This window comes from Ranitomeya imitator, chromosome 6 (assembly GCF_032444005.1).
Source record: "Ranitomeya imitator isolate aRanImi1 chromosome 6, aRanImi1.pri, whole genome shotgun sequence".
Classification (NCBI taxonomy): Eukaryota; Metazoa; Chordata; class Amphibia; order Anura; family Dendrobatidae; genus Ranitomeya; species Ranitomeya imitator.
This window is the reverse complement of record NC_091287.1, coordinates 43,669,568-43,692,165: the sequence shown is the minus strand read 5'-3', so window position 1 is coordinate 43,692,165 and position 22,598 is coordinate 43,669,568. Positions and strand designations below refer to the sequence as shown.

Below are 22,598 nucleotides of genomic sequence, written 5' to 3'. Positions count from 1 at the left end.
TACTGCTGTCCGTGTTCCCCTGGAACCAATTGTAAATTGCCTACATCCCAATTTTTGTTATGTTAGGCCTTCGAAGCCTGTCTGCGGCCCGTTCTTTCCACTACTACTACACTGACCAGGCCACTGCTGCCCGTGTTCCCCTGGAACCAATTTAAAATTGCCGACAGCAAGCCCAATTTATTATGTTAGGCCTTCGAAGCCTGTCTGCGGTCCCTCCTTCCACTAGGCCTCCACTGACCTGTCTACGGCTGCCCGTGTACCCCTTGAACCAACATCAGAAAATATAAAAATAAATATTTTGCTTATAAAAAAGAAAATACTGGAGAGATATCAAATGCAGACATTTTAACATTAAAAACAAACACATACAACAAAAATCTGGTACAGTACTAAAAATGGCCACCAGCTACAATAACTTTCTCCTGCAAGTAGTTAACTGAAGGTTTTTTTCAATTTAAAACACAGATATGGCATCCACCGAGTGTTGTACTGTCGTGTCTTCTTTATATTACTGCCAAGAAGATGCAAAACAATGAAAATAATAAAATCATTATTTACCAAAAAAATAGAGTAAGTCAAAACCACATTGCAAATAAACATTCATTACAAATAAAGAAGCAGGGCGCGTCCGAGGGTGAGTATATACCTAATAAGAATATAATCACCCTCGGACGCACCCTGCTTCTTTCCGACAGCCTTCCTTCCTAAGAATCAGCCCTTCCGTGGTGTAGAGAGAGGGTGTGTTACCTTCCAAGGTGTTCCCCAGGTTGCCTTTCCTGAGCTTCGATCTTCATGCTCTCGTTTAGTAGTTGTCGGAAAGTAGGCTGCATTAGGCCTACAAATTGGGTATGGGGTGGAGAGAGATGGTGTGTTACACTCCAAGGTGTTCCCCAGGTTTCCTTGCCATTGCTTCGGTCTTCAGACTCTCGTTTAGTAGTTGTAGAAAACTACACTGCATTAGGCCTACAAAATGGGTATCGGGTGGAGAGAGATGGTGTGTTACACTCCAAGGTGTTCCCCAGGTTTCCTTGCCATTGCTTCGGTCTTCAGACTCTCGTTTAGTAGTTGTAGAAAACTACACTGCATTAGGCCTACAAAATGGGTGTCGGGTGGAGAGAGATGGTGTGTTACACTCCAAGGTGTTCCCCAGGTTTCCTTGCCATTGCTTCGGTCTCCCGACTCTCGTTTAGTAGTTGTAGAAAACTACACTGCATTAGGCCTACAAAATGGGTATCGGGTGGAGAGAGATGGTGTGTTACACTCCAAGGTGTTCCCCAGGTTTCCTTGCCATTGCTTCGGTCTTCCGACTCTCGTTTAGTATTTGTAGAAAACTACACTGCATTAGGCCTACAAAATGGGTATCGGGTGGAGAGAGATGGTGTGTTACACTCCAAGGTGTTCCCCAGGTTTCCTTGCCATTGCTTCGGTCTTCAGACTCTCGTTTAGTAGTTGTAGAAAACTACACTGCATTAGGCCTACAAAATGGGTATCGGGTGGAGAGAGATGGTGTGTTACACTCCAAGGTGTTCCCCAGGTTTCCTTGCCATTGCTTCGGTCTTCCGACTCTCGTTTAGTAGTTGTAGAAAACTACACTGCATTAGGCCTACAAAATGGGTATCGGGTGGAGAGAGATGGTGTGTTACACTCCAAGGTGTTCCCCAGGTTTCCTTGCCATTGCTTCGGTCTTCAGACTCTCGTTTAGTAGTTGTAGAAAACTACACTGCATTAGGCCTACAAAATGGGTATCTGGTGGAGGGAGATGGTGTGTTACACTCCAAGGTGTTCCCCAGGTTTCCTTGCCATTGCTTCGGTCTTCCGACTCTCGTTTAGTAGTTGTAGAAAACTACACTGCATTAGGCCTACAAAATGGGTATCGGGTGGACAGAGATGGTGTGTTACACTCCAAGGTGTTCCCCAGGTTTCCTTGCCATTGCTTCGGTCTTCAGACTCTCGTTTAGTAGTTGTAGAAAACTACACTGCATTAGGCCTACAAAATGGGTATCGGGTGGAGAGAGATGGTGTGTTACACTCCAAGGTGTTCCCCAGGTTTCCTTGCCATTGCTTCGGTCTTCCGACTCTCGTTTAGTAGTTGTAGAAAACTACACTGCATTAGGCCTACAAAATGGGTATCGGGTGGAGAGAGATGGTGTGTTACACTCCAAGGTGTTCCCCAGGTTTCCTTGCCATTGCTTCGGTCTTCCGACTCTCGTTTAGTAGTTGTAGAAAACTACACTGCATTAGGCCTACAAAATGGGTATCGGGTGGAGAGAGATGGTGTGTTACACTCCAAGGTGTTCCCCAGGTTTCCTTGCCATTGCTTCGGTCTTCCGACTCTCGTTCAGTAGTTGTAGAAAACTACACTGCATTAGGCCTACAAAATGGGTATCGGGTGGAGAGAGATGGTGTGTTACACTCCAAGGTGTTCTCCAGGTTGCCTTTCCAGAGCTTCGATCTTAATGCTCTCGTTTAGTAGTTGTTGGAAACTACACTGCATTAGGCCTCCAAATTGGGTATGGGGTGGAGAGAGATGGTGTGTTACACTCCAAGGTGTTCTCCAGGTTTCCTCGCCATTGCTTCGATCTTCCGACTCTCGTTTAGTAGTTGTAGAAAACTACACTGCATTAGGCCTACAAAATGGGTATCGGGTGGAGAGAGATGGTGTGTTACACTCCAAGGTGTTCCCCAGGTTTCCTTGCCATTGCTTCGGTCTCCCGACTCTCGTTTAGTAGTTGTAGAAAACTACACTGCATTAGGCCTACAAAATGGGTATGGGGTGGAGAGAGATGGTGTGTTCCACTCCAAGGTGCTCTCCAGGTTGCCTTTCCTGAGCTTCTATCTTCAGGCTCTCGTTAAATTGTGGTTAAATGGAACAACTGCATTTGGCGTACTAGTTGGTTTGGGGCCTACTAACAGTGTCTGCCGCTCCTTGCTGTTCTCCTGGTTTCCTGTCCTGAAATTCCGTTTTCAGGCGCTCGTTAAGTAGTTGTTAATGTTAGACTGCATTTGGCCTACTAGTTGGGTTGGGGCCTACTATCGGTGTCTGCCACTCCTTGCTGTTCTCCTCCACTGAACAAAGCTGTGCCGCCTGTTTACTACGGTTGCCAATTTTGAACTGCATTTCGACTACTTACTGATTTGGGCCTACTCTCTGTGTCAGCCTCTCATTCCAGTTGTCCTCCACTGCAATGCCCCCTGGTTATTCCTGTGTTACCAATTTTGAACTGCATTTAGCCAACTTTATTCTTTGGGCCTATATCTGTGTTTCCTCCTCATCCTGCCCATTGCCCAGCCAGTGATAGATGAGTCTGCTGGTACATTGACCCATAACGCAACATTCCCCGTGCACGCTACACAACAACATTGTGACCCTGCTGAAAGTCAGGTTGCTCTTCCTGCATACCATACCACCTTACACGGGGACAAAGAGGAAGGTGCAGATGAAAGTGCAGGTTCCTTCATCAGGTGGGGGGAGGAATACTAGTTGGCGACGTCACTGGCACAGAGCCTCTCATAGTACGCAAAAGTGTTGCTGCCGGTGGGAGGCGCCCCCGCCGTGCAAACACACCGCTGTACTTTGAGGGGCCCTGTGCCAGTGCCAATGCCAACGAGTGGGCCCCCCCCTGCTTGCTCAGGTTCACAGCACTTGCAAAGTTTAAATACTTACCTCTCCCTGCTCCACTGCCGTGACGTGGTCCAGATTTCCTGGGCCCACTAATTACTTGAACCAGCCCTACCCACCACAACTTTAGCCAAATGACCCCCAATTTCAAATGCCTTCCAATTATTATAAGGTAAATTACGCTTGACAAGCTTCATTAAGAAGAATGGATGGTTTTGACATTAAAATGGGCACTCTAGGTGTTTTCCTGGCCCCCACTCACTGCCGACTATGCTGCCCCATTGACTTGCATTTGGTTTCGTGTTTCGGTCGATCCCGACTTTACGTCATAATCGGCCGATTTCACTCGACCCGACTTTTGAGATAGTCGGGTTTCGCGAAACCCGGCTCGACTCTAAAAAGGTCAAGGTCGCTCAACTCTACTCACAACTGCTGTTCTCGTTCGTTCGTTCTTTCTAATTCTCTCTCACTTGTTCCAGATGTTACTAGTTTCTCGTCCCCCAGTATGTTATGGCTAGGACACACCCGTATGACTGGAAGGCTCGGAGCTCTTCCGGGACCCTAGAGACGCCCCTCTCCATGCGTTGCCCCCTATGTCTTCGTAGGAAATTTAAGGTAGACAGCCAACCTATAATTAACTGTCCTGCGGAGTTCGAAGTAAGGCCTAGAGTCAGTTACTCCCGCGGTGTTTCGGCCACCGGCTACGCGCCTCAGTAGGATGTTGCCTCGGTCTCACGGCACGACTCCTACTGGCTCTCCTTTGTGCTTGATCTCGTTTCTCACTGTTCCACAATATCCTTCCCTTCGTGTCTCTCTCTTAGGATGCCGCCGCGGGGTGTGCAGGCGCGGTTCCATTACGTTTTGCTCTGTTCGCTAGGCACCTGCCAGGTTCCCACGCCTGACAGGGACCCCCCTGTGTCTTCTCCCTGCAACACCCCCTGCCACGGGATGTTGCCTGTATCCAACCCAGTCAGCTTCTGACTAACTTCCTATCCAACCCCTAGTTTTACCAGTGTGAGGAGTGGCCCAATAAATAAAGCCTTTTTCTCCCCCTAGTGGCCGGAGTGTGAAGTGTAATGTGTGCTGGTGATACCTGGTCAGTAGAATTCCTTCAGTGCCATCAGACGTACCGCTGCTCCCCTTAGTGGCAGAGTGTCATACTGCAACGACCAGATCTCTGGGGCGCTGCACTGCCACTGTGACCACCCTTTTAGTTGCGATCGGACTCGGTACTAAGTACCCCACTGCCCTGGTGGGCGACTCACTGGCACTGACAATTTCATGGTATATACATATATTGCATGCGTTAGAATTGGAAATGTATATACCATACACCCACTGTGAGTTCTCCAATAACCAATTGAGTAGTGGGAGCAGCCACAGCCTCGTCCATCACTTGTCAATCAGTTGCGTAATTGTCTTGACAATTGAAGGCAGCGGAGTTGCATCTCCTGACAAACTGGTGAGATCTGTGTGATCTCTCCGCTGTCACCTGTGACAAAGCGGTAACAGTGGTGGGATCTGCGTGATACGTGGGATTATACATAAAGATGCGCTGTTGGACTGTGAGAGGTCCATATACTGTTCTTGCACCAGGGCCCTTTGTTGTTTGTGTCCGCCAGTGGTGCCAGCCATGGTACCTGTCACAGTGCCACTTCTTGCACTGCATGGGCTCCGCACACCTTACAAGCTCAGTGCATATCTTAGCATTCTCCTATTAAACATATTATTTGGTCATCATGCATGTTGCCATATTGGTATTACGCCCAACTGGTTATCCTAGTGATAAAAGTTGTCATTATGGTATATGGTCTGGCTGTTGCTGCATCAAAATTCTGTCAACCCCATCAATGTAGGGCAGCACCACCCTACATCTCCTCCCTGGTATCAGTCTACCACCCTACCCGTGCCCTCCGCTCCGCTAATGACCTCAGGTTAGCATCCTCAATAATCAGAACCTCCCACTCCCGTCTCCAAGACTTTACACGTGCTGCGCCGATTCTTTGGAATGCACTACCTAGGTTAATACGATTAATCCCCAATCCCCACAGTTTTAAGCGTGCCCTAAAAACTCATTTGTTCAGACTGGCCTACCGCCTCAATGCATTAACCTAACGATCCCTGTGTGGCCTATTTATAATAAAAAAAAAAAAAAAAAAAAAAAAAGGTTCCTCGCATCACGTTCTCATTCACTTTATGCAGTATTAGCCCTCTGTGTCTGTACTGCTACATACTTAGGCAGGTAACTGGTTAATGCAGCTTTACATGAACACCTGAGCCTTACACTATAGCTGGTCCGAATAACTATAGCAATTGTTACCATCCACCTCTCGTGTCTCCCCTTTTCCCCATAGTCTGTAAGCTTGCGAGCAGGGCCCTCACTCCTCCTGGTATCTGTTTTGAACTGTATTTCTGTTATGCTGTAATGTCTATTGTCTGTACAAGTCCCCTCTATAATTTGTAAAGCGCTGCGGAATATGTTGGCGCTATATAAATAAAATTATTATTATTATTATTATTAATAGCTTCACGTTAAGCATAAGAAAACGTACGGCCATTAGCCATCCACCAGTGGCTTGGGTTTCGGCTACACCGACAGACTTTAAAGCCAGTGGCCTCACAGTGTTATGTGCACAGTACCCAGTGTGCCAGGCAAACGTGACCCATGTGCTGGCTGTGCCACACGATGCCAAGGAGCTAACCCTTCTATTAGAGCGTATGGATGTCAGAGAGTGGGCTCCTCTGAAAATGCAGTGTGAACATAGCCTTAGGTCGGTGTCACCCGTCTTCACGGAGCGAGGTCAGGAGACCCAGTTCAGGTTAGGAGATCGACGGCGGCAGGTCCAGGAATCGCCATCTGTGCTCGGACCGTGAACAATATCGAATGTGAGAAATTGGCCCAAGAAGTTTAAGCAAAAGTTGTACAATATTCACTTTGTTTGCCCATACAGTGCATCCCCCATCTTTCTCAGGCTCCTGAGTGGCAAATCGGCCATGTTATGTTACAGAGTGAGACAAATGGGCAAGAACAGTGGTGGGCATTGGATTTCTAAGAAACAGTTATGATAAAAAATAAAATCCATAAGGTTCAAATCGCACATTCTAAGAAGTAATGTTTCCAGATATTTTAATAATGAAGAGTGTGATATAGGAAGACACAGATGGCATCACTGCCCATATCAAAGATGGCCGGCTACTACCGCTGGGAAACCGGAAGTGATGTTTCCTTACAGAGGCAGGTCTGGTTGTCATGGATACGGACGCCGATCACGCTCGTTGGATGGTGAATGTAAACATGGAGAACCGGGGAAGCTCGGAGACGGCGGCTCTGCCCGGCGCCCTGGACGACGATCTGTCTGTGGAGGCTTATGTCCGGGAGATCGAGTTCAGGTAATGGAGGAGATGTGACTATGGAGCCATAGATCAGAGTGCTGCTAATGTGCTGGAGCGACTACAACTCCCAGCATGCATGGGGGTCTCACGTCATGGAAATTACCTGTTGCTAGGTTACAAGTTTTTTCTGTGACAAATTTTTCCGTACCAATATTTTTTTTTGGATGCCATGTGTCAGAGCAGAGGATCCCATCCCCAATCCTGGGGTGCCAGTGAGTGTCCGCCAGCAATGGCTCCCAGCCGTGACACTGACGTGTTTGGCCTCATAGGCTGTGTAAGGGAGCGTTCACACTGCGCCTCTTTCTGGCGATCGAAGACATTCGATTTTCGGACACTTCAGAATTCGCTCCTCTTCTCCGGAGCTTTATGAACCTGATGTCTTTTCAACTTTTCGTTCGTCGTTTCCTCCACCCTTTTTTTTGGAGATTTAATTTCCACCGGCTTTTTTTTTTACCAGCAATTTTTCATAGTTTTCTTCGGCGTCTTTTTTTTAACCCATTGAACAATTAAGTGCTCAATTAGCGTTTTTTTTTTTAAAGAAAACACTAAAAAAAAAATGCCAGGGTGTGTTCTGAGTTTTCTACTGTAAGTATTCAGCGTCGTCCGAGTAGCAAACGCCTGAAGAAGGGTCCCCGCTCGCCTCACTGGAAAGACTTGGCGTCTTCTGGAAGCCTGAACATATGAACAGAAGTTGAATTGTGGATAGTACCGGTCTTTTGAGCTGTTTGTCAGCCTGAAAAAGGCGCAGTGTGAACACACCCTAAGGCTATGTTCAAACGTTTTTATGCGTTTTTTAATGCAGGCAAAACCTGCTCTTTTAGGCTATGTGCACACGATGCGGATTTTGCTGCGGATCCACGGCGTTTCCGCAGCTGCGGGTCCGCAGCAGTTTCCCATGCGTTTACAGTTCAATGTAAACCTATGGGAAACCAAAAACGCTGTCCCCATGCTGCGGAAAAAAACACGCGGAAACGCAGCGGTTTACATTCCGCAGCATGTCACTTCTTTCTGCGGATTCCGCAGCGGTTTTACAACTGCCCCTATGGAAAACCGTAGTTGTAAAACCGCAGTGAAAACCGCAGAAAAGCCGCGGTAAATCCGCAGCGGTTTTCCACTGCGGATTTATCAAATCTGCTGGAATCCACGGCAGAAAAATCTGCAGTGGACCCAGAATACGTGTGCACATACCCTTAGCAGTAAAGAAGCACCGAGTGTTTGCTGCGTTTTTGTGCGCTTTTTTACTGTGCTTTGGTCAGGGTACATTTGTCTCTTGTGATTCAACTTCATCAGGTTTTGGCACCAAAAACGGAGCAAAACCTGATCCCTGCGGTTTTTGCTGTGTGTTTGCACTTACTCATTGCTTGCAATGGTTAAAAAACGCTGAAAAAACATTGAAAGAAGTGATGTGCTGCATTATGCCAAAACGTAAATCTTTTGACAAAACAGGAGAAAAAAAAAACAAGGTGTGTGCACGAGATTTCTGAAATCTCATAGACCTTGCTGATATTGTGAAACAGATGAAAATTTGCAAGAACGCAATGTGTGAACATAGTCTAACTGTATTAGGTGGGATTCACACATCCATGTCGGGGTCCGTTTTTCACAAACTGGCTGCAGCTCTCCTGACCCGAACTTGTCATCCGCAGTTATGAGGCTGTTGTTTTCGGATTGGGTGACGCACGGCCGGTCCGTGAATCCCGAACCCTGACACATGGATCTATGAATCCAACTTGCTACAGAGAGGCATAATACCCTGCACTACATAACATTAGGGCTCGTGCACATGACCGTATGTTTGGTCCAAATGTGACCCGACAAAACATCAGATTGCACCCGACCAATGTTATTCTATGGGGCTGTGCACATGTCCAATTTTTTCTTTGAAGAGAGCCGGTCCTGGGAAAATAATCGCTGCATGCCCGAGTATGATCTGATGGCAGGATCACACTCAGCCATGCTAGTCAATGAGTGCGGAGAAAACAAGCCCATCGATGGGTTAAAAAATAATTAACTGTTTTGAAAAAATACAAACAGCCTTTTTTTTCTGAAAATACTTTTTATAGAGAAAAAAAAAACATCATAGAATTGGTCACTGGAAATGATAGAGATAAAGAATACCAGACTCTTCAAAAAGGCATTGTATATTTGTAATTAAGCTCGTTAAAGGGGTTGTCCAGGTTTGGGATTAAAGTTTGCAGTCACTTTTTGTGACTTCAGACTTCTGAATCCTGACAGTGTGTGGTGCTCACGCTCTCAGGCCGGGGTCACACTTGCGAGAAACTCACGCATCAATACCCGGCACTCGGGACCAGAGTGTTCAGCTACATGTATTTCTGTGCAGCTGCACGCTCCGGTCCCGAGTGCCGGTGGCAGTGCCGGGTATTGATGCGAGAGACTCGTGCGGGTTTCTGGCATCATAATCGCAAGAGTGACCCCGGCCTTAGGCTTCTACGTGGTTGCCTGTGAGATCCGGCAGTACCGTGACCGCAATATATGTGATTTGCCTACTTCTGGCGACATTCCTACTAGACGTGTTCGTCGTCTCTCAGTGCATTTGCATTGAGCGAGGTTGTGCATGTCTAGTTAGCATGTGACTGCAAGTATGCAAATCACGTCCATGTGGTGACGCTAAGGACTCAGAGATCTGTAGTCACATAGAGCGACTGCAGACTTTCATCCCAAGCATGGACAACCCCTTTAACCTCATTATTAGGCTGTTTGAACTCTTTCCTTTTAGCGGAACGTTGTCTGTAAACCCCACAAACTGTGCATAGAAATGATCATGTTATTTATCCTGCACAGTAAATAAGCGTCATCGTCATAATGCAGCGAGATAAAAACTCAGAAACGCACAGTTTACTGCATTTTTCCAGGCGTCTAATATTGATGACTGGTCCTAATCTTCTACAGCTCCGCTCAGTGTTTGCATCCTCCTGCCGGACTTCCTAGCAGCTGAGCGGTGGTGCCGCCGCCGGGTGTTGGGCCCCCGCTGATCTGATATTGATGATGTACAATGGGGCGAGCTCATCAATATGAGACGCCCGGGTTTGCCACTCTTAGGGTATGTGCACACGTTGCGGATTCTCTGTGGATCCGCAGCGTTTTTTTGCAGTGCAGAAACGCTGCAGATCCGCAATTGATTTACAATACAATGTAAATCAATGAGAAAAAAAAATGCTGTGCACACTTTGCGGAAAATCCGCTGCGGAAACGCTGCGGTTTAAAAGAAGTAGCATGTCACTTCTTTTTTGTGAATCTGCAGCGTTTTTGTACCCATTCCATTATAGAAAACCGCAGGGGTAAAAAACGCAGCAAATCCGCAAGAAAACCGCAGCAAAAACGCACAAAAAACACTGTGGAACTGCACAAAAGACGCGACAAATCTGCAGGTGTGTTTTCTGCCAGGAGAGGCAGAATCCGCACCAGAAATTCCTAAGCCTAATCCGCAACGTGTGCACATAGCCTTACTTCTCCATCTCACTTGATGCACTCCTGTCTTTGGCTTAATATAATCGATAATTTTAGTGGTGTTTCCCACAGAACTAGGAGTGTGCCACCACCTAGATTTGGCTCTTTTTAATAGGCCAAGATGACTCTGACATTTATTTTTCATTCTGTAATGTTATTTATTTTTATAAAATTGTAAACAGCAATTTACTTTGTTGCAGGCGAGCAATCTCCAATCAACTTCGAGTCGGCCTCTATGAATCTGATCGGTCGACTCAGACCGACGAGAGCGAAGTGGTTGAGATAAAAGAGCTGACGAGCGTCGTACAATCTCTTACACAGGTCGGAGCTCTAAAAAAACATAAAGTGTAGCAGAAAGTTTCTTTATATTTTCATACACTGCGGGATATATCTGATTAACAGCTGATGAATGCCGCCTGATCCACGGACAGCTCATATCAGGCACAGTGTTTTTTTCTTGCCTGCTGCCCCGGAGTGACAGGTCTCGCTGTGGACCCGCCTGTCCGACTAGTCTCTCATGCAGCTCAGTCCCCGGTGGCTCTTAAAATGTATTTTTCTCTGAAACACCGCTGCGTTTCACAGTCAAACATATATGGCTAAGATAATATAGTGCCTGATAAGTGCTGTCCGTGGATCATGCAGCATTTATCAGCTGTCATGGTCCCTTTAAAGAGGGAAGGTGCCATAAAAAAAAATTTTCAACAATTGAAAAAATGTAAAGTTTTCCTGTTTTAATTTTTCTAAAAAATATAATTTCTTTTTAATGGAGTCAAATATGAAAAATAATTTTTAAATGTTTGGTACTTTCACTGTTAAACACTAAGGGGAGCAGCTGCTGAAATTTGCCATGAAAACTTGGTGTACAACTAGCTCACATTACGACTGCAGTAAATGTGGGCGGGGTCTGGTCACATGTGTGTGACATCACTCCTCCCCCTTCCTTCTGGGTGTTTGTAAAGGGATAAGACAGGATGAAGTCATTTTGTTGATGACTGCCAGTCATACTGACAAGTACCGTATATACTCGAGTATAAGCCGACCCCCCTGTTTTGCCACAAAAACTGGGAAACCTTAATGACTCGAGTATAAGCCTAGGGTGGGAAATGCAGCAGCTACCGGTAAATGTCAAAAATACAAATAGATACCAATAAAAGTAAAATTAATTGAGACATCAGTAGGTTAAGTGTTTTTGAGTATCCATATTGAATCATGAGCCCCATATAATGCTCCATACAGTTCATGATGGGCCCCATAAGATGCTCCATATTAAAATGTGCCCCATATAATGCTGCACAAATGTGGATTATGGCCCCATAAGATGCTCCATAAAGACATTTGCCCCATATAAAGCTGCACATGGCCCCATAAGATGCTCCATGTAGACATTTGCCCCATATAATGCTGCACATGGCCCCATAAGATGCTCCATGTAGACTTTTGCCCCATATGAAGCTGCACAAACATTGATTATGCCCCATAAGATGCTCCATGTAGAAATTTGCCCCATATAAAGCTGCACAAACGTTGATTGTGGCCCCATAGATGCTCCATGTAGACATTTGCCCCATATGCTGTTGCTGCGATAAAAAAAAAAAAAAATCACATACTCACCTCTCGTCGCTCAGGCCCAGGCTAATCGCGTCATCATGCCCTCTGACCTGAGCATCAGTGCAGAGGACGGGGAAGACGCAGCCGTGGGCGGTGGAACGGGGGAGCAGGTGAACATCGTGCCCTGCATTATACTCACCTGCTCCTGGCGCGTCCCTGCAGGTCCCTGGTTTCCCGGCGCTGGCAGCTTCATCCTGTGTTGAGTGGTCACATGGTACCGCTCATTACAGTAATGAATATGCGGCTCTACCCCCTGGAGTGGGGTCCATATTCATTACTGTAATGAGCGATACCATGTGACCACTCAACACAGGAAGAAGCTGCCGGCGCCGGGAAACCAGGGACTGCGCCAGGAGCAGGTGAGTATGATTACACAGCTGCTGGGTATGACTCGAGTATAAGCCGAGAGGGGCAATAAAATGGGCTGAAATTCTCAGCTTATACTCGTGTGTATACGGTAGAGAGCGTCACCGAGGACGGCCGGTATCACCGATTCTGTTAGTTGGTCCTGCTCTCTGTATCAAACTGGGGTTAGGTACATGGAGTGTATCACGTGTTGCAATGAAATCCAGCGTGTGTTTCACTCCGCATGTCTAGATATAGGTCACTGGTCTGGGGCATGTCTTGCATGATGGGATTAGATACACGGGTCTGGGGCATGTCTTGCATGATGGGATTAGATACACGGGCCTGGGACGTATCATCTATTCCAATGATGGGATTATATACACGGGTATGGGGCGAATCACCCATGCCCATGATGGGATTGGATACACTGGTCTGTGCTGTATCTCGCATGATGTGATTTGATATACGCATCTGGGGTGTACCTCGCGTGCCCATGATGGGATTAGATACACTGGTCTGGAGCATAACATGCATAGGAATGATTTGAATAGATGCATGGGTCTGAGGCATATCTCGCATGATGGGATTAGCTACATGGGTCTGGAGCATAACATGCATAGGAATGATTTGAATAGATGCATGGGTCTGAGGCATATCTCACATGATGGGATTAGCTACATGGGTCTGGGGTGTATTATGCATGTCCATGATGAAATAAGATACACGGGTCTGGGACGTTTCACCCATGCCTATGGTGGGATTAGATACATGGGTCTGGGGCATATTATTATTATTATTTATTATTATTATAGCGCCATTTATTCCATGGCGCTTTTACATGTGAGGAGGAGTACACATAATAAAAAACAGGCACAATAATCTTAATCAATACAGGTCACTCACAACTGGTACAGGAGGAGAGAGGACCCTGCCCGCGAGGGCTCACAGTCTACAAGGGATGGGTGAGGATACAGTAGGTGAGGGTAGGGCTGGTCGTGCAGCGGTTTGGTCTATCTGTGGTTACTGCAGGTTGTAGGCTTGTCGGAAGAGGTGGGTCTTCAGGTTCCTTTTGAAGATTTCCACAGTAGGCGAGAGTCTGATGTGTTGGGGTAGAGAATTCCAGAGTAGGGGGGAAGCACATGAGGCATCTTGTATGCGATTGTGGGAAGAGGAGATAAGAGGGGAGTCGAGAAGGAGATCTTGTGAGGATCAGAGGTTGCGTGTAGGTAAGTACTGGGAGATGAGGTCACAGATGTATGGAGGAGACAGGTTGTGGATGGCTTTGTATGGCATGGTTAGGGTTTTGTACTGGAGTCTCTGGGCAATGGGGAGCCAGTGCAGAGATTGACAGAGGGGAGAGGCCGGGGAATAGCAAGGGGACAGGTGGATTAGTCGGGCAGCAGAGTTTAGAATAGATTGGAGGGGTGTGAGAGTATTAGAGGGGAGGCCACAGAGCAGGAGGTTGCAGTAGTCAAGGCGGGAGATGATGAGGGCATGGACTAGGGTTTTTGCAGGCTCTAGGTTTAGGAATGTGCGGATCCTGGAGATGTTTTTGAGTTGAAGTCGGCAGGAAGTGGAAAGGGCTTGGATATGTGGTTTGAAGGAGAGATCAGTGTCAAGGATTACCCCGAGGCAGCAAGCTTGTGGGACTGGGGAGATGGGGCAGCCGTTTACTTTAATGGATAGGTCTGTTGGGGGAGTCGAGTGAGATGGGGGAAAGATGATGAATTCTGTTTTGCCCGTGTTAAGTTTTAGAAATCTAGCGGAGAAGAAGGATGAAATAGTGGACAGACATTGAGGGATTCTGGTTAGTACGGAGGTGATATCTGGTCCAGAGATGTAGATCTGTGTGTCGTCAGCATAGAGGTGATACTGAAAGCCGTGAGATTCTATGAGCTGTCCCAGGCCAAAGGTGTAAATGGAGAAGAACAGGGGCCCTAGGACTGAACCTTGTGGGACTCCGACAGATAGGGGGCGAGGTGAGGAGGTGGTGTGCGAGTGGGAGACTCTGAATGTCCGTTCTTTTAGGTATGACGAGATCCAGGATAGGGCCAAGTCTGTGATGAAAAGAGATGAGAGGGTCTGTAGTAATAGGGAGTGGTCCACTGTGTCAAAGGCGGAGAAGAGGTCCAGGAGGAGGATGATCGAGTAGTGTCGCTTGGCTTTGGCAGTCAGCAGGTCATTGGTGACCTTAGTTAGGGCAGTTTCAGTAGAGTGGTGCGGCCGAAAGCCAGATTGTAAGCGGTCGAAGAGGGAGCAGGAAGAGAGGTGGGAGGATAGTTCAAGATGGACGTGTTGTTCCAGTAGTTTTGAAGCAAAGGGGAGGAGTGATATTGGCCAATAGCTAGATACTGAGGATGGGTGAAGAGAGGGCTTTTTGAGGATAGGAGTGATTGAGGCATGTTTGACCATGAGGGGAAAACAGTTGGTATCACGCAGGATTGGGATTAGACACGAGGGTCTGGGGCGTATCACACTGGATGGGGAATAGATACTCTGCTCTGGGGCGTATCACGCAGGATTGGGATTAGACATGCGGGTCTGGGGCGTATCACACTGGATGGGGAATAGATACTCTGCTCTGGGGCGTATCACGCAGGATGAGGATTAGATACACAGGTCGGTAGCAGCCCACAGCCGCCCCAGACTTGGGGAATCACATTAGATGCGCCAATTCTGGCACTTAGCCTTGGCTTTTCCTGATAGCCCTGGGGCGGTGGCAATCAGGGTAATGGGGCTTGGGGGTTGAATTGTCGAACATCAAGCCCTGGTGTTAGTAATGGAGAGGGGCCTATAGACCCCCTCATTACTAACCCAATAGATTAGTCGGGTCTGTGCGTTGCTCCACAATGGTGGTGTCATGCCAGGCCAGCTAATCGAAAGAAGAGCCGAGGATGCTGTAAGGCAGGAGGTCCTGTCCAGCGGCCACAGATTGCTGACATGCTGCTGGATCTGGTCCTTCGAATTGATTCGGACCATCTCTAATAACAGCATAATTTATCATTAAATCCACAGCTCCGATCAATTTCCACTGTGGATTTTCTCTGCAGCATGCGGTAGAGACTTTATAAAGCCACAATACTGATCCTGTACTATGTAACTGTATATCTGACCTACGGAAATATCCTTAGTCTGCGCTATTCTTCAGCCTGGTCCTCCCCTTTCTCTGATTCCAAGGCATTTAACATAAGAAATATATCAAAAATAAGGGTCTCCAGGCAAATTAGCAAATAGTTTTGCATTCTGTCTGTCCCCTGTGTTTTGCTAATGTGCTGAATATGTTTTTGCTTCTCTTCTCGGTCTTATTCTAGTCTCTCGACACTTTGAAGAAAGATGTCGTTTTGCAAAAAAACGTTCTACAAATGGAATATAATCAGAAAATTGAGGCTCAAGCACTGGAGCTTTACAATCGTATGAATGATACTGTGCGGGATCTGGAAATGGTTCACAAAAAGGTAACGTTAATTATTGTATAGCTTGTATATAGGGTATGTAAGGGGGTCTCACAGACAAGCCGCCATAGTACGGTGCTGCCCAACGTTTGCCGCTTCAGTGTTTTTAGATCTCGTAGTCAGATGTTTCTTCGTTCACTGAAGTACAATTATCAGCATTTCAGAAGTTTTTACACTTTTTAAAAAAAAAAATCAAGTTTATGCAAAGGCTCAATATTTAGTGGTGATAACTCTGATTCTTCAAGATTTCTCCAATTCGCCCTGACATGATGGATGTCTTCTGGGGGCAAAAGGACGGAGACCATGTCAGAAGGCATAAGTGATAACTACATGGATTGGTGAAGAAAATGTTGACATTTTGGGTCCATGGCCCAGAATACCATTGAGATTCTGTGATTAATCCTGAGAAAAGCGGATGAGCAAACAAAAACACAGAAAGGTTCGGTCCAGACGGCTGTACATTCTCTCCTCTGAGAGAATCGGGCCGATTATACAAACGACAATCTGATCAGAGTATGAACATAGTGTGATCCGAGTCTTTCACACTGTGAGGAGAAAATGGAGAACAAAATGTCTCCATTGTGTCAGTGCATAGAAATTCGACTGCACTCAGATGTCATCTGAGTGCAGTCCAATGATTTCCACAGACTCATTGACTTTCATGGCCAAGTGCGACCCGAATAGGCAATACAAATCGTGCGTGCTGCAACTTATTTCCTCAGTCTCTGACATGAGTCAAACATTGGTCTGGCTGCGATCCACGGTTTTGTCAGATCGGCTCGGATCAATAATACAGTTGTCTGCACCTGCCCAAATTGTGATACACTCCAAGCACTAATTAGGCAAGAATAGGCCATTATCAGTCAGGATTTGGCTCAGGGTGAAGGGCAGAAGTCTTGATAATATAAGGGTCAGCACTGTAAATCTTTAGTCCTTGCATAAACTTGATTAATTTATAAATAAAAGCTTAAAAACTTCTGAAATGCTGATAATTGTGCTGTATTAACCGTGGAAACTTGTGGCTAAGGCTGTGTGCACACGTTGCGGATTCTCTGCGGATCCGCAGGTGTTTTTTGCGGTGCAGAAACACTGCAGATCCGCAATTGATTAACAGTACAATGTAAATCAATGAGAAAAAAAAAATGCTATGCACACTTTGCGGAAAATCCGCTGCGGAAATGCTGCGGTTTAAAAGAAGTAGCATGTTACTTCTTTTTTGTGAATCTGCAGTGTTTTTGTACGCATTCCATTATAGAAAACCGCAGGGGTAAAAAAACGCATACACCTACAGTAGTGGGAACTGGAGGGACAGCTTCTGCCTCTTAGAGGACAATTTTTATTCTTCGGGTGGTAAAACTGTTTTACATTCAGCACATAAACATGAACCCCTTACCATGCCTGGGAATTGGAGCTGTGACCTCGAGCTGTGCAGACTGAAGCTCTTTTTATAATTTACATACAGCTAAAAAATATCTGCATTTTCCGCAGACCGAACCACCCAGGGCCTTATTGTCACTTATTATGTATGTATAATTTATCTATTCCATATTCCACTTCTGTATTCTGCACTCCGCAGGTTGCCAGGGGGAATCTCCTCTTTGGTTAGCCATATAGGATGCTTTTTAGCTTGCAGATACTTGCTCTCCTTTTGGGCTCGCCCACACTGGCATATAAATCGGACGAGTGCAACCGTCAAGGCTCAGTTGCCTGTTTTTTCTGCGTATTCCGTCCAATTTTCCACACATATCACAAAGGAGACCCGACATTTCATCAGCCAAGTACAGTAAATTCACTGCCCGAACCGTCAGAATAAAATAGATAGAAATATGTTAGTAAGATATATAGTCTGTGCTTTGCGGGTGTAGTTCTCTATACTTGTATAGAGGTCCCCCCCTATTTTTAATAACCAGCTGAGGGAAAACAGACAGCTGTGAGCTGGTGTTATTAGTCTGGGAAGGGGCCAATATCCATGGACCTTCCCAGCCTATTAATATTATTATTATTATTAATTTATATAGCACCATTAATTCCATGGTGCTGTACATGAGAAAGGGGTTACATACAGGGTTATAGATATCGATTATAGTAAGCAGGTTTACAGTGACAGACTGGTACAGAGGGGACAGACAGACAGACTGGTACAGACTGGTACAGAGTCCTTGTGGACTTACATTCTATGGGAAAAAGGGTGGGAGAGACCGAAGATAAGGGCGAGGCGGCGGCTCTGGCGATGGCGAGGCGGCAGCTCTGGTGATGGTGAGGCGGCAGAAAGGTTATTGCAGGCTGTAGGCTTTCTTGAAGAGATGGGTTTTCAGGTTCTGTCTGAAGGAGCCGAGGGTGGTGGATAGTCGGACGTGTTGAGGCATGGAATTCCAGAGGATGGGGGATATTCGGGAGAAATCTTGGAGGCGGTTGTGTGAGGAACGAATAAGTGTGGAGGAGAGAAGGTGGTCTTGGGAGGATTGGTGATTACGTGAGGGAAGATATTGGGAGATTAGTTCAGAGATATAGGGAGGGGACAGGTTGTGGATGGCTTTGTAGATCAGTGTTAGTAGTTTGATATAAGCCTGCAGCGGTCTGCTTAGCCTTTGCTGGTTATTAAAAGTAGGGGGTGTAATAGGAAGAAATAAGGCGCACAACTATAATCTAAATAAAGGGGAGGTGCCAAGGCCGGTAGTATAAAACAATATGGACAAAAAAAGAAGACAAGGCACTACCGTAAAGCCCGCACACTATACCACAAAGTTATACCAAAATATCAAATTTTATTGGGTACACCATAACAGCAAAAAAACATTAAAACACAAGTAAAAACAGAACAACACCCCACTCCTGGACCCCCTTAGAGATAGAATGCATCTATGTAATACACAGTAGAGCAAATGGGAGGACATATGTAATAACAAAAATACAAATATACATAAACAATGATCATAACATATCCAACCATAAATGTATAGAGTATGCTATAAATGCACCTAAAATAGGAGAGACCCCCTAAAAACACCCCTAAATACACGTAAAGTATGCCATAGCCTAGCAATAGCTAAAATGGATCCTAATGGGACAACCGAATATATATCTATAAACCAATGATACAATGGCCCCAAAGAACTGGTTTAAATGTGGATCAAAACCCCATCGTATGTAAGGATGCGATAAAGCCAGGCAAAGATGTAAGAGGCAAAATCATGCACATATCAGCGGGAAAAGGAGGATACCAACCCAAAAAGGGGGGTCACAGATGGAAACCAGAGCGGGGTGTGACCCAACGCGTATCGCCGTAACCCGTACGGCTTCGTCAGGGGAAGTGCATCTATAGCATACTCTATACATTTATGGTTGGATATGTTATGATCATTGTTTATGTATATTTGTATTTTTGTTATTACATATGTCCTCCCATTTGCTCTATTGTGTATTACATGGATGCATTCTATCTCTAAGGGGGTCCAGGAGTGGGGTGTTGTTCTGTTTTTACTTGTGTTTTAATGTTTTTTTGCTGTTATGGTGTACCCAATAAAATTTGATATTTTGGTATAACTTTGTGGTGTAGTGTGCGGGCTTTACGGTAGTGCCTTGTCTTCTTTTTTTGTCCATATTAAAAGTAGAGGGAACCCCAGGTAATTTTTTTAGGTTCCCCATTTTTAATAACCAGTAAAGGCTAAGCAGACAGCTGGGAGCTGATATTAATAGGCTGGGAAGCTTCATGGTTATTGTCCCCTTCCCAGACTAATAAGACCAGCTCAAAGCTGTCTGCTTTTCCTTGGCTGGTTATTAAAAACAAGGAGAGCCCCATGCCATTTTTTATTATTTAATAGGTTAAATAAGGTTAAACACTCTTTAGTGTCATATGAAAAACACTAAAGGGTGCTAGTTTATATGTAAGGGGCTTGTGACCTTACATATCTGCAGGACATCTATCCTATTTATTCTATCTATCTCTATCTATTCTATCATCTATCTATATCTTTATATAAGATTGCTTTATTAGTTTTGTAAGCCAGCTTTAAATTGCTTAGAGAATTACAGTTTGTAAAATCTGATGTTAAAAATGCATTGCATACGGATTGTATACGCATATCATACCGATGCTAGTTGAGAAAAATCGTATTATACTCGCATGACACTCTTCCTACTTTTCTGGATCAACATCAGACCATTTTTTTTTATACGCTAGTGTAACTTCAGCCTTTAACTGTAAGACCTTTTTTTTCCCATCTGTGATTTGCAGAAAGTCTCGACACTTAGGAAAAGCTTTCAGCAGCAGCTGATCGATGCCCTCGCTGTAATAAGATCCAAGTATGAGGTGAGTGCGGCACCACAAAGGTGAGGGGTTCTAGCCCTATCGCAGGTTTGGTAAATCTACATTATTTCTTTTTTAATAAATTGACATATTTTGTGGCATTTTGCCTGATTTCCGTTAAAGGCGTTAAAATTGGACAAAACTGACAGTAAGTTATAAAATAAAGACATTTGCTTTTACAGGAAGAAGGAGTCTAATATTAAGCCTAGTGGTCAGTGTGAAAATGTAGTAGTGTCACTGGCACTGTATGTGAGGGGAGATATGTGTCTTGAAGGTTGCGTTCTTTCGTGATCTAGACGCCCATAAGTTTCTCTTCCGCATGTTATGTGCTGAAGGAGTTAATCGGCCATGATAAGGGACAGGTTTTTAGGTGAGTAGGTCAGAGATGGGCGGGACGCCTACTCACCATATCTCCACCTCAAGGCTGTGGCTGGGATGTTAAATGTGCAGCCACGTTTTTTTTTTCCTCTGTGTTGTGGTGTGGAGAGGAGAGACTCCAGACGTGGCTCCAGGAGGAGCTGAAGACACCTGGTGGTCTGAGCGGGCGAACCCCCCAGATATAAGGACTTTGCAGTACATTATCTTTTGTTTTGCCGTTATGCCAGAAAGGCCATGTTTACAGTGCTGAACCCTTCTACAGTTTTTTGCTGTACCATAATAAACCAGCATGGGATTTACCACAAGAAGCGGTCCTGGGTCGACATTTGCAAGCAGCTGAGTGAGTCAACCCCTCACAGTAGATAGTGATCTGAAAAATATTATCAAAAATGTAAAAAGTAAAAAAAAAAAAAGCATTCGACATAAAATCCTGATTTAAACAATTGGTCGTTTTCTTATCTCACATTCCCTTTAAAAGGGGTCTTTCTCATCTACAACTTTTTAAAATGAAAATGCTTTGAATTGCATTAAAAGAAAAAAAATCCCTTTCCGATGTGTTCTGGATTCCCTGTTGGTCTCAAATTCCTGATCCCTCTTGACACACAGGAAATGACTGCTCAGCCAGTGATTGGCTGCAGTGATCATGTGTTCTTAGAATGCTGCAGCAGGAAGTAGAGAGCCGCAGGGGAGTGGGCGGAGTCAGGACAGAGTGCTGAGGGATTGGTTGGGAAATTATTGCTTTTTTTTTTTTTAACAAATTCTGAACCTTTTTTTGTTTAAAATATTCTGAATTAAAGGGGTATTCCCAACTCCAAAATCCTATCCCAATATGTAGTAGGTGTAATAATAATATTAGCAAATACCTCCAATTAGAAATGTAGGATAGTTCTTCTGATTCACTATGTCGCTTTCCTCATGTGCAGGCATTGCAGTAGCTTAAGTATACATGGTTATGACCACTCATCTAGCGACAGTTAGTTGCCGTAACCATTGGTACCTAACTACTGCAGTGCCCTGCACATGGGGTTATTGACATAGCTAATCAGAAGAACTATAAGACATTGCTAATTGGAAGTATTTGCTGATATTATTATTATTATTATTATAACACCTTCTACATATTGGGGTAGGCTCTTGGAGATGGGAATACCCCTGTAAGTCAGTATAAAATTCATATGGTGAAATTAATCAAATGTTCTATTTATGCCAGTTTTTGAAAATATCAAGGTCGATTTGTTCTAAGTAATACCTGGAATTTATAGAAATGATCAATGCGCATTTATAGTAGGTGCAGATTTCTGTCCAAAATGCACCACATTTAAGCTATGTGCACACGTTCAGGATTTTTCTTGTTTTTTTCGCATTTTTTCGGCCGTTTTCCGCAGAAAAAAATGCTAAAAAACCGCTTACATAAGCATCTCATCATTTTTAATGCATTCCACAATGTTTGTGCACATGCTGCTTTTTTTTCCACGAAAAAAAAAACGCATCGAGGTAAAAAACGCAACATGTTCATTAATTTTTGCCGCAATATTATTGCATTGGGAAGTTGCGGGAAAAAAGCGAAAAATCTGCAAAAAAACACGATAACAATGAGAAACAAAACGCATGCGGATTTCCTGCGGAAAAAGTCCGGATTTGCTCAGGAAGATTCTGGACACTTTCCTGAACGTCTGCATATAGCCTTATTGACGCATGTGCAGAATTTAATACATTTGGCGCATCTTACTCCAGCATTGTTCTCTTTTGGGATTTTTATAAGTCCCTCTCCATAGGGTTTTTGATATTTTCTTGCTACACTATTTGTCGCATTCACTGTATTTTACTTTTTTTTTTTTTTAACAGAAACATTACAATGCGAACTCAGACTTACTGAAAAGTGTCGACTCTCAGGCCGATTCTGCCAAAATCCAAGAATTACGAAGAAAGATCATTGAGAAAGACCTGGTAATCCAATCACTGGAAGCACAAATATCAGAAATGGTAGAAAGTGAGCAACCGAAACAGGTAAGGAAGGTCGAGCCAT

At 45.0% G+C, this 22,598-nt stretch overlaps 1 protein-coding gene across 1 annotated transcript in view; it reads left to right on the top strand.

The window, feature by feature from the left end:
* Positions 1-6,877: 6,877 nt before the first annotated feature.
* Positions 6,878-22,598, top strand: part of C6H10orf67 (chromosome 6 C10orf67 homolog) — a 148,785-nt gene continuing 133,064 nt past the window's right edge. The window contains exons 1-5 of the mRNA XM_069729559.1: positions 6,878-7,009; positions 10,681-10,801; positions 15,748-15,891; positions 20,123-20,197; positions 22,418-22,579. Coding sequence (XP_069585660.1) covers positions 6,900-7,009; positions 10,681-10,801; positions 15,748-15,891; positions 20,123-20,197; positions 22,418-22,579 — 612 coding nt within the window. The 5' untranslated portion in view covers positions 6,878-6,899. The remainder of the gene's footprint in view (positions 7,010-10,680; positions 10,802-15,747; positions 15,892-20,122; positions 20,198-22,417; positions 22,580-22,598) is intronic.